Source organism: Anolis carolinensis, chromosome 2, assembly GCF_035594765.1.
Source record: "Anolis carolinensis isolate JA03-04 chromosome 2, rAnoCar3.1.pri, whole genome shotgun sequence".
Lineage (NCBI taxonomy): Eukaryota > Metazoa > Chordata > Lepidosauria > Squamata > Dactyloidae > Anolis > Anolis carolinensis.
The window spans coordinates 288,414,732-288,427,369 of NC_085842.1; the positions used below are offsets into that span (position 1 = coordinate 288,414,732).

At 38.0% G+C, this 12,638-nt stretch overlaps 1 protein-coding gene across 3 annotated transcripts in view; it reads left to right on the forward strand.

The window, feature by feature from the left end:
• The window catches only part of sv2c (synaptic vesicle glycoprotein 2C), a 107,223-nt gene that overhangs the window by 43,555 nt on the left and 51,030 nt on the right, over positions 1–12,638 (forward strand). For all 3 annotated transcript variants that reach the window (XM_062972341.1, XM_008102931.3, XM_003216251.4), the window contains one exon: positions 8,407–8,587. In XM_062972341.1, coding sequence (XP_062828411.1) covers positions 8,407–8,587 — 181 coding nt within the window. The remainder of the gene's footprint in view (positions 1–8,406; positions 8,588–12,638) is intronic.

Below are 12,638 nucleotides of genomic sequence, written 5' to 3' on the forward strand. Positions count from 1 at the left end.
AATGAGCATGGCCCAAGCAGTAAATACATATTTATCTGCTGAATATACCAGTGTACGAACATTAACTAGCTATGCTCCTGATTTAAGAAATTGATTTTTTGAAATGATCACACTGACTTATTTTAAGCAGTACTATTCTTTAACTTTAGTAGTGTATGCCTAGTTTCCATCTATCACAGAATTAAGTAGGGGCAGGGGAAAGGTGACTGTAAGTTTGTTTTCATTTATACGTATAATGCAATTTTAGAGCAGCAAGTGTTCTATATAGCCTGTCAAAGATGTCTGTCATAGGAAATGCTTTTTAAAAATATTTATACCATACATTGTATTAAGCATCCTATCTTTGTGACAGAACAATACACACGAACTTTATTTTGAAGTCTGATTGCTGGAGCATGCATCTATAATGAAAGTCCCTCTGAGGAAATGTTGATATGGTCAGTAAGGCTGGATTTACACTGCCATATAATGAATAATTATATTGTTACTTGAACTGGATTATATGGGCATTGTAGACCATTATATACATCTACACTGGGCCTTTCCACACAGCCACATAATGCGGCTCAGAGTCACATTGAGGCCACCCATAGTTGCCCTGAACCATCTTGGCACCAGCCCGATAGCACAGCCATGCTGAAGCCGGTTTGATAGGACTGAGTATGGGGCAGAATTCCACCTGCACTCCATTCCCTAGAAAAAAGCAAGGAACTTTCGTCTGACTTGTGTTACCTGCTCTTCCTTTCCTGTTTCTTCATCATTAAGTGAGCAAAGCAGTTGGGAGGAGTGATCCCACAATCTTCCTCCAAAGCTGCCAGGTTCACTTAATGATGAGGAAACTGGAACTGAAGAACAGGCAGTGCTGACAAGTGGAGATTTCCTTGCTTTTTTCAGGAGAATGGGAGTGTTGGGGGGCAGGAATGTACTGCCAACCCACCTGTCCAGGCTGCCAGAGCCCAAGGAGTCCAGAATGACTACTCTGGATCCCGCATGTGCTCACTGCCCCACCAGAGGGGAAAGTCTGAATCCTGCTGAAGATTAGGACTTTCCCCAGGTTTTTTAAACCTGGTATCCAGCCACCTTAAGTGGCTTACTCTGGATTAAATTGAATTAGCTGTGTGCATTGCATGGACACACCAGTATAATGTGATACCCACACTGCACTATATGGAAGTGTACATGTAGCCACTGACTATATAATGCTGTTCAAACTGCACTGCATGGCAGTACTGATACAGCCCAGAACAGATTAAACAGAGGAACTACACATTCTCCTTAACACAGTGGTTCTCAATCTGGGGTCCGCAGATGTTTTTGGCCTTCAACTCCCAGAAATCCTAACAGCTGGTAAACTGGCTGGGATTTCTGAGAGTTGTAGGCCAAAAACATCCGAGGACGCCTGGTTGAGAACCACTGCCTTAACATCTAGTTTGACACAAAGTGGTAAATATCAGGATCGTTTTGATATTTCAAAAGTTGTTTTAGTACAAACTTTGGCTTTCCCCAGTTGTCCAGGAAGCTGCAACAGTTTTTTTACCCCTACTTCATGGGAGCCCCTAGGTTTACATTGTTCTGTAGATCTATTTAGATATTTACCTGAATGTGCATAGCTCTAAAACTGGAGATGTGAGTGACTCATAAGTCTTGTCTTTCAACATCCTCAAACATCTTGAAGCCCTTTGAAGAAAGCTTTGCAACCATGTTTATTAGAATGAGGTTTTAGTATTCCTGTAGCTAGGAATCCTAATATATTTCATTTCCTATTCATAGGAACTTCTGCACAAACATGGTTACCAAACTGTGTTGAGATTCCTTTTAGAAAGATTGCAAGTCTGTACATAAAAATCCATTCAGTTCACATTGTAAAGGGGAGGGGCGAACTCTCTAATCTTCATAAGGGGTACTTTCTGGCTGTCCCTCTCCCTTTTATATTTAATGTGATACTTTCAGCCCTTAGTTCTACCTATTTAATTGAATTCTATTAAGCAGTTTGTCATGTTTTATAGAACTGCTAATATGTTCAGAGCATTTTCAAAAGAAAAAGCCTGACAGCTTTGATCCTGGACACTTAATTTGTCTGCTGTTTCAATTTAAATGTGTGTATTTTACCAGTATGAGTTTCTTTGAATGAAGATACATCGCATTTAAATCATTAAGTGTCATATCTGCTGAAACAATACCAAAACACAATATGGAATTCTCCAAGCACTTTATGCTTAGTTAATCTTCCTAAGTAGATAATTCAAGGCCTCATCTATTAAAGTGTTTGTTATTTGATCTTATCAGCTACTGACATTACAAAGTTTTGACACTAGAAGTACAATATGGAGAATATGAGCACATAATGCAAAATAATCTTTAGCAAACGAAAAAATGTTTATTGAGGGCTAAATCCAATTGTTAATCACAGCTAGTGTAGGTCCTTTGAATCAATGGGAATTTGGTAAGTTGGCACTTAAGTAATTGGTTCAATGTGATTTTAACAATTGGATTTGGGACTAATAAAGATCAATAGGAAACAAAAAGCTATTTGTTGTACCAGTTTGGTCTACTACCAAATTAATCCTTGTTACGAATTGCTTACAAATTTCACAAGTGGTGTTTGTGGATTCACTGAGAAAGTTCAGAACCAAGATATATTTTGAAACAGAGTTTCAAAGAATATGTTGATTTAAATACAGCGATGCCTTGGCTTATGAGATTGATTCATTCTGTGATTGAGCTCTTATCTGTAAGCAATTTCCCATTCAAATGCTATTAATCTGTTCCAGCCCCACAAAAACCAACATAATTTTCCCCTTTGTCCTGCCCTTAAAATAGGTCCTGGTTTGGAATGGCGTTTTTAAACATACTTTCTTGTCTCCAGGATAGTATTAGAACTGATTGGCAATGTCATTGAATACAGTACTATTGACTCATAAATTCACTACCCACCAATATACTTCACTCCCTATTGGCTCAATTGGAGGTTGGTACCTGTTGGAGGCTGAGCCAGGAGGAGGAGGAGGAGGAGGAGGAGGAGGAGGAGGAGGAGGAGGAGGAGGAGGAGGAGGCCCCGCTGGGCTTGTTACAGCTCTTCTTCAATCCTGAAGGTTGCTTGACTGGAAATTAGTTTGTAGCATAACTCAGATCTAGCTCACATTTCAATTATTTTTAAGGCTGAGAGATGGCTCATAACTCAAAACTGACAAGTTGCATCACTCGTTAGCCAAGATATCACTGTATAGTATTGTAAAATATAGTGTTATGAACCCACCACCTAGCCCTTATTTTATGGTTAGAGGAGGCTTAGGATGGAATGTATATGGCTCTATGGTCTGGCATAGTATGGAATACAGAATGAATATAAATCTTTCTCTGACCCAAGTATTTTCATCAAAAGCTCCACAGATGCAGATCCACTGCTTGCATTATTATTGGTGGTAGGTCTAGAAAAGAGACAAGATTGAGGCTCTGGGATTTACTAGTTTGGGAATAGATTCAGGATCAACACTCACATGGACCTGTCATAGTTAATTTCCTTCATATTGAAACTAATGGGGTGGGGTGGGTGGCAGGAAAAAGCCATGGGGTAATTCTGTGTCAATCTATCTCCTTTTAAAACCAGCAAAGCCAGCAGATGGCCCACCACTCTGCTCTCCATCTCTTTTTGGGATTATTCTGTATAATTCCAATACATTTAAGGTATAGATCAGATCTATTCTTCTTCAGTTTACCTTATTCCCATTCACCAGAAAATAGGTAGCTTTTAAAAGAATATTTACTGGTGTTGCCTGCAGTCATGGTCAGTAAGGATTAGACTTAACATATATAACTAAATATGCTCTTGGTATCTTATTTGGATAATATTATATTCTGCTGAGAGCATCTCGAAATTGCAGATGTATTTCCTGCACTACAGGCATGCCTTCCCATTGTCTTAATCTCTGCAGGGAACCAGCACTGATGCATTTCCTACAATTTTCCAGCTTCAATATAGCATATGCTACCACATTATTTCTTAGAAAAAAAATATAAAGTTATAGAATGGCAAACAGAACTGCTTAAATACCCTACTGCTCTGTGCCATTTATTTATTTATTTTAGATCCCATCTTTCTTCTGAAATGGAATTCAAGAAAGCTTAAAATAATTTTAAAATGATTAAGTAAAACATTAATTTACAAAAGTTAAAAAAGAATTAAAACATGATTAAAACAGTTTAAACATTAAAAATATATTTAAAACTTAAATCTTCAGTAAAAGATTAAAATGTAGCACCCTACTTCCCAGACACATTACTGTTGAGGGAAAGAATAGTCCCACTCTATTCTACTTTGATCATACCTCATCTGGAATGGTATGACCAATTTTGGGCACCATAATTCATGAAGGGTATTTATAAGCTGGATTGTGTCTAGACAAGGGCAACCAAAATGGTTAAAGGCCTAAAAACCAAACCATATGAAGAGGTGAGTATGTTTAACATGAGTATGTTGGAGTCTTGTTCTCTGGAGGGTTTGAACAGAGACCGGGGACCTCATCACATTGATCAGGTTGCATCAGGTGATCTCCAGCCTCCGTGGCAAATCGGGACAGCGGGGCAATCCTGGTGCCCTACCTTGCCTGTAGCACCACTTTGTCATCACATGTGGGGAAGCGTCACTGTGTGGTTTCCCTCTGTGTTGGCCCCATTGTTTTCAGCAGAACACAGTAAGTCTCATGTGTTTCTGGACACAGTATCGTAGGATGCTGGCATCTCAGTTGAGCCCCAGAGACCCGCCGAAAGTGTGCCTGCGTTGTGAAATGGGTGGCATGGGGCTCCATGGCTCAACTGGAGTGAAAGTGTTCTACAACGCTGCCGAAGACTCATATGATGGACTCCTGTTAGCAATCTGTTGGAAGTGTTTTGATTGTGTGTTCGTGCACGGCAAGGCTTGGACTGGATAGCACTTGTAATCTCGTCGAACTCTTTGATTCTATAATTCTTCCTTTCCCCACAGTAAAATTTAAGTTTATGTGCATTATGATAACATTCAAGAATTAAACTGTTAGTGCAAGTGCATTTGCTCTGGCATCTTCTTTGGATAATCCAGAAGGTGCAATCCATAGGGTGCAACTTGCAAACCACTGATACAAAATTTGCACAACTTCATGTATTATACCTGTTTGTTTTAAAATAGAGGCCATAATGGGTTTCACGTAGGGTTGTAAGCATAACACACAGGTCTGAAACCTTGCACCTGTAGTCTTAATGCAAATATGCTTCTCAGGGATAGCAGTTAACCACCAATAGTGCCTAAATGGCTAAATTGGTGGCAGGTGGAGTATAACACTTGACCCATTTGGTTCTGTGTTCTTGCCCTACCCAGACAGCTGTCATGCTTTAGGAGGAGCCTCCTCATCTGCTTCTTACTAGCAAGACATGTGGATGGAAGGAGAGGTGAGGCAATGTAGTCGAAGCAGCCACAGCCGGTCTCAGTGGGCAAGACACGAGGGTACACTCATGGATGGATTGTAATCTCATTTTGATGTCCCTCGGAGTCAAGACCAGGTGCCTCTTAAGGATCTCAACTGCTTGTTCTCTCCATCCTTTCTTCAGTGTTAAGCGGCAGCAGCTCCTCCAGGCTTGAAAGCTACTAATCTTTGGAAGGGGAACAAAGGGCTAAAGAATGCCTTATAGCACCCTGCCCAGAAGATATATGTGCACATAGGTTACGCTTAGGTTGCTAATAGGATCCCTCGTGGTGTTTACTATATGAGAAGAGGCAGGCAGACATCATTATCTCTTTCCCATGTTGTTCAGACCCAATTTATATAGCAATTTTCTTTTAGAAAAAAATTTATACATGGATGTTATTTTGTAGACTTCCTTTGCAAGTCATTTCCTCCCCCCTTAAAAAACAAAGATACATGAGTGTCATTATCTCATGTTTATATCACCTTGTTTATCCAACTGTATTGTGAGGCTTTCTGGCCAGAATGGCCATAATTAAGAAAGACTGGTATGTGGGCAACCATAGGTTCCTTCTATATTGTAGTAAGCTAAACTAGATAAAATCTGGAGAACCCATACCTGACGTTCCATAGATCATTCTGTAATAGGTGAGCCATTGGTTTGCCTAATGTTCCAACAAAATGATTTAACTTAAAACTAATTTTTAGAAAGCATCTAAAATTATTACAATCTTTAAAGCATTATTAAAATCATCAATATTATTTTATATTCTGCTAAATAAAAGCTTCTTTAAAGAACCATGATAATAGAAGAATCCTATTTCCAATTAACTGCTTTAGGATTTTGTTTGTGAGGCTCTTATTAATCACAGAACATAGTATGGGAAACACTTTGTGCTGTAGAGTCACATGTACCATTCATAATCATTCAGAGCCTGGAGTATTGCCATAAAAGTGTATTTCAAATTGCAGAGTCACACCAATTTGCTACCATGGCAGGGGCAATTTAGAGCTATATGTGAATGCCTTTGTGGCATTTTGCATCAAAAGTCTGATGTGAGAAAAATATCAGAGGCACCTCAGTTACTGAGAAAAGTGAAACCAGGCATTAGAGGTATTATAAAGCTTTAACAAAGTATGCTTTATCTCAGGCTTGTCAGTTAGGATTTGTAATGCCAGAGGGAACTATTGGATAAGGGAAGATATCTTCAAAATAATATGTTCAGTGCTAGTAGTAAAGGAATCCGCCGGTGGCTTCAAATCATTACCTGGGATTAACTCGGATTCTGATAACCCTGTTCTGTAGTTGCTGTATCATAATATTTAATCTTTTATAAATGTTGGATGTTTTTTAAACAACTGACAGGACTGAAAGAATAGAGAGAAGTACTGCTTTTGCTATTCCGTGGTTGTGATAATAGGAAACACGGTTTATGAAAATCAGACTAATTACCCTCTTACTTTGAGCGGTCAAGCAGCCAGTTTATAAAACAGTCAAAAAATAGTATTAATTTGCTTTTGAACCTGTGAAATATTTGGTCTGTAGCCCTGTTCAGTTCTGGAGGTGCATCTACAACTGTGGAATCATGGGAGTTGTAGTTCTACAAGGCCTTTAGCCTTCTCTGCCAAAAATTGCTGGTATCTTATTGAATTGTCTACGGACAACTCCGGCTCTTCGGCTTAGAAATGGAAATGAGCACCAATCCCGAGTCAGACATGACTAGACTTAACATCAGGGGAAACCTTTACCTTTTACCTATTAAATTGTCATGCCTAGGATTCCATAGCATTGAGCCATGGCAGTTAAAGTGATGTCAAACTGTAGCAATTCTACACTTAGAAGCACCCTGAGTTCACATGGGGGGTGATTAGTCACTTTGAGGATATGGCACTGACCATAACATTTTGCTTTAGAAGAGAAGTGACTCTCCATATATTGTTAAACTCTAAATTCAATGATCCCTCATTGCTGGCTATGCTGTCTGAGACTGATGGGAATTACAAGTCAGCAACACCTGGAGGGCCATAACAAACATGAGGGAAGAGTTTTGTTATAGAACTTGACTTTTGGGAACCTCTGTTTCAAGGCATATTGATTTAAATTCAAATCTGAATTCAAAAACTGAAACACAAGTGATATTGCTGCAACCTCATTACTTTGCTGTATTTGCAATATGCACTGTTATCACAATCAACAGATGTAAGCAAGCAAGATACCTCCTTAGTGAGCACTGTGGGTGATAGTTGTTTGCAGTGACTCACCAAATTTCCCAGCATGCAGAAAGCAGATCATCACTTGATCTGTTCATTCCTATTATTGTTAAAGGAGCTTAAATAATCCTGCTTTCTAAAAATGTTTTTGAAAGGTCATATCTTCAAACCATATGCATGATTTTGAAAATAATCTCATTGATAAGGAAGTTTCCTTGTAGCAATAGTTACAAAAACTGAAGCAAGTTTCCTGCACATGAGATTACGTGAATGAAACAATTGTTTTACTTGTATAATTCACCCCTCTTGATGCTCACAGAAAATGAATTCTGCTTTCTGCCTATGGAAATTTGTGCAATATCACTCCTTTACCTGGTTGTATTGGCAGACCAAAACTGCAGTTCAGTTTCTGTGTAGTTCAGTTGTTAAAAATGCAGAAAGTGGAGATGGTATGTGGATTTGACATTTGCAGATTTGATTATTCCCAGATTTGATTGAAATGTTTTCTCTAGGAATTTCTAGGTCCTCCAGTACAACTCCACATATTCTGCTAGAAGTTGATCATAAAGTCACACTGAAGAACTAGAGTCCTAGCACCACTTCACATGTCTGAGTAGTTCACACACCGGTAACGTCTGTTCGCTACAGTTATTTCAGAAGTAAAGCGTGTTATTTAAGAGTGGAGAAGAAACAATTACAGTGATAGAAAGAGTTATGTGGATTTTCATTATATAACGTAATTCTCTTTTGTGTGTTCCAGGTAGCATAGTATACCTTGGGATGATGGTGGGGGCGTTCTTCTGGGGAGGCTTGGCAGACAAGGTGGGAAGAAGACAGTCTCTTCTGATATGTATGTCTGTCAATGGATTCTTTGCCTTCCTTTCATCATTTGTCCAGGGCTATGGCTTCTTTCTCTTCTGTCGATTACTTTCTGGATTTGGGTAAGATCCTCTCACTTTATCTTGTCTTTAAAATCTAATTCTGTATTTTCCTATCTTCTTAATGACTGCTCCTGGCTTGTCTTTAATGGAGTTCGGTAGAGTTTCTCTACTTAGTCGATTTCCTTGTTCATTGCTGGACATGTTTTTTCTTTCTTGTTCTTCTGGTAAGAGGATGGACTCTTTCTAAGACAGGGGTGCTGAAGGAACAAAAATGGCTTTCCTTTGACCCATCTGGATATTTAAAGAATTGTACTCTGCCAGGTATGTTATGCCTGAACACATGACACTGTATCCATAGGCCCTTGGTATTTGTTGGGCTTGGGTTCCAAAAATACCCTGTGGATACCAAAATGTGTGGATGCTCAAGTCCCATTATATATAAAATGGCATAGTAAAATGGTGTCCCTCATATAAAATGGCAAAATTGAGGTTAGCTTTTTGGGAATTTTTTTATTTGGGATATTTTGAAGCCATGGATTGTGGAATCCGTGGATATAAAATCTGTGGATATTAAGGACTGACTGTACTGCTTATACATATACAGTGTTCCCTCACTTATCGCGGTGGTTAGGTTCCAGGACCACCCGCAATAAGTGAAAATCTGCGAAGTAGGGACACTATATTAATTTTAATATTTATACATTATTTTAGTAGTTATACACTATTTTAAGTCTTTATCAACCAATTGTTTGTTGATAAATTGCTTCCTTCTCCTCCTGTCGCTGCTTGGGCTCCTTTTCTCTCCCTTTGGCTTCTCCTTCCTCCCTTCCTTAGGCTGCAAATTGTATTTTTTTATGATTTATAATAGTCTTTTAGAGTTTACTGAAAAACTGCGAAACAGCAAATCCGCAAAAAGTGAACTGCGAAGTAGTGAGTGAACACAGTAACCTGAAAGTAATTTTATAGATAATATTTTGTTTAATTCTGCATAAAATGAAGTTTGCGTACATCGAACCATCAAAAGCCACCCATGTAGAAAAAATGGGCTTTGGAGGATTTAGGATTTCCCATAAAGGCATGTCCAATCTGTATCTAATGCAGTGGCCAAATCAATGTATTTTCTTCAAAGTGCCAGGAAGTGGTAGCTATTTCTCTTCATAGTGGGATGGGTACCATCCAGGCCACATGTAGAACCCTCTCCCATTTTGTGGTCCCTGACCTGTTGTTGCTGCAACTTGCTATTCTGTGTCCACTGCACACACAAAAAAGGCTTCAATTTATCTTACCATTTGTGTGGGGAAATACTTATTCGCCTTCTTTTCAACCCAGAAAGCTCTCTCATAAATTGTTGAAGGCTTTCACAACTGGAGCCACTGGAGTGTTGTGTGGTTTCCGGGTTGTATGGCCGTGTTCTAGCAGCATTTTCTCCTGACATTTTGCTTGCATTCTATGGCTGGCATGCATCTTCAGAGGATCTCTCTGCACCAGTTGTTGTTTTCTTTGTTCCAGGATGACGTCTATGATTTGTTCAGCTGCATGAGGATTTACAAGAAAGACTAATAACATTATATCTGAATATACTATAATGTAGGGAAGTAATTTCTCAAGGATGATTACAGCAGTTCTGATTCAGTTGTTTCAGTGGAAGCAAGCAATGAGTTGAGAAGGGCAGCTTCCTCCATCAATATACAAATATAATTGGCAGTTGTGCTTGGAGCAGAATTCTGAGCTGGGAAAAATAACAATTTATGTTAAGAAACACTCCAGTATTCCTGGTTTATATTAATCAACAGGCCCATATCGGTCATACGATAAGAAGACACAATCTTGATAAAGAAGCTGAGCTATTTAATTATCATTATAGCGGAAGCTTTTGTGTTAATTAAACAGAGGACTGACTGAGATATGAAACAGTGTAGGGCAGTGGCCTTCTGAAATAGGATTTTAATCTGTACATGATTTTGTGTCCATATCATCAGTGCTGGCTGTAGAAATCACAGGAAAAACAGATGAATTGATATTACTATAACAAACGAAGTAACAAGAGGAAAGGACAGAAAAGTTTTTTTCCCCCATGGCATTTGAAATTGAGAGTAGAAACGGATAAATGTGTTTCTTTCTTTCCACCAACATTTTGCTTTAATTTTTTGCCTCAAGTTTGTTTTTAAAACAGGTTTAATATTTTTCCACATCAGATTAAAATTTATTAAAGTTTTCACACACATAAATTATACACATTTTATGTGCTGTTCTCAGTAGACAAATTTGTGTAATTTAGCAAGCAATTTCCTTAATGTGAATTTTGAATATTTCCAATATTCTGTTAATTTATCATGCATTTTCTCCTAATACATGGATTTTTGTATCTTTTGGAGGGGAGTGATTGCATTTCAAAATTAATGACAATGCAAACACTGATAATAACTCTGTGTATCTGATACGTGAACTAAAAAAGTTTCTCTTCCAGCCTTTATGGAAAACTATTGACAAGTACTTAGGAAACTATAGGATTTTCAAAATTTGGTTTGCAGTGTGTTTGCCAGCCCTTTCTAGAACAGTGTGCTAAAAATTGGGGAACAAGGCATAGATTAACACAAAAATCACTGACTATATTTTTATCCATGACTATGAACATGATAAGAATTTTTTTTGGCTTAATCAAAAGATCTTATGTCTATGATGAGTCAATTTTTTCTATTAAGCTCACGGAAATATCAATATTCTCCGTGTTTTTGTTCCCAGATATTTCCTTCTAAGATGTGTATTTCCTTTAAATACAGATGTTCTGCCTAGTTAACACAAGTGATATAGGTTGCTTTGCAAAGTCATTAAAATTATCAAGTGGAGAACTAGAATGACTGGCACAATTTAAATAATATTTACCCATTTCTGCTTGGTGGCTGTTTAAGGCAGGTCTTTTGAAGAAAACTCCCTTTTATCCAGTAAGTTAGAAATGTACAGTTCTTAGCTGTTTCTTCCCAGGATCGTTTATGTCTCTAATCAATTTCTTTTTGGGGATTAGTCCTTTTTTCTAGGATCAAATTGGATTTGAAGAGAATTGGAAGGTTTATGATGCCGAGTAATGTGTTTCCTTTGCTTGTGTGTATTCCTTTTAAATAAAAACAAAACTACACTTTAAAGTTGATGTAATAAATGTTGTTTTATGATTATAAATCTTGTTTTTGTGTAAGTCCATGTTATGTAAAAATCATCTTCAACGTATCATTTCAGGCTACATATTGAACTACAAATATATGTGCCAGAACTGTGTGTCTCAGGGCCCTTCCACACAGCCATATAACCCAGAATATCAAGGCAAAAAATCCCACAATATCTGCTTTAAACTGGGTTATCTGAGTCCACACTGCCATATATCCCAGTCCAAAGCAGAAAATGTGGGATTTTATTCAGCTGTGTGGAGGGCACCTCAGTAATAGTACAAGATTTGTCCCTTTTGTATTGACACAGAGATCCCAAGTTAGTTTCAGCAGGACTACAAATGCATCATAATAACTTAAAGTCAATCTAACTCTAGTATTAACCCTAGTTTTTCTTGACCTTTCTTTTCTTTTAAAAGTAATTGTTGAGCCATTGGAGACAAAGTTAATGCTTTTTCTGTGCCACCATCCCACTGAAAATTGCTCTTGTTTGTTGCAAATGAAGGTAGACGATTTTCAGTAGAAAGTAAAAATTTCTGAAGCAGAAATCCATCCCAGCTTCTCAGGGCCTTTCCACACAGCCATATAACCGTTATCTGAGTCCACACTGCAATATATTCCAGTTCAAAGCAGATAATGTGGGATTTTATTCAGCTGTGTGGAAGGGGTATCAGTGTCCCATTCCTGATTAGCATTTCCATATGTGGCCCATGTAGATGAGTCCTCAGTGAAATATTCATGAACAATACTAAAAATACTTAATATCAGAATTCACTGAATACAATATTTAAAATAATTCAGTTCCTGAATTTGTTGTCCAATGTGTCTTTTTAAGCATTATGATCAATGCAGACATAAAAATTTAGAAGCTTATGGTAATCAAAGGCTTAATTTCAGGAGTGATGAGCAGCTTATGTAGAGTGGGAACTGCTTCTTGTTCTCATATGTAGATG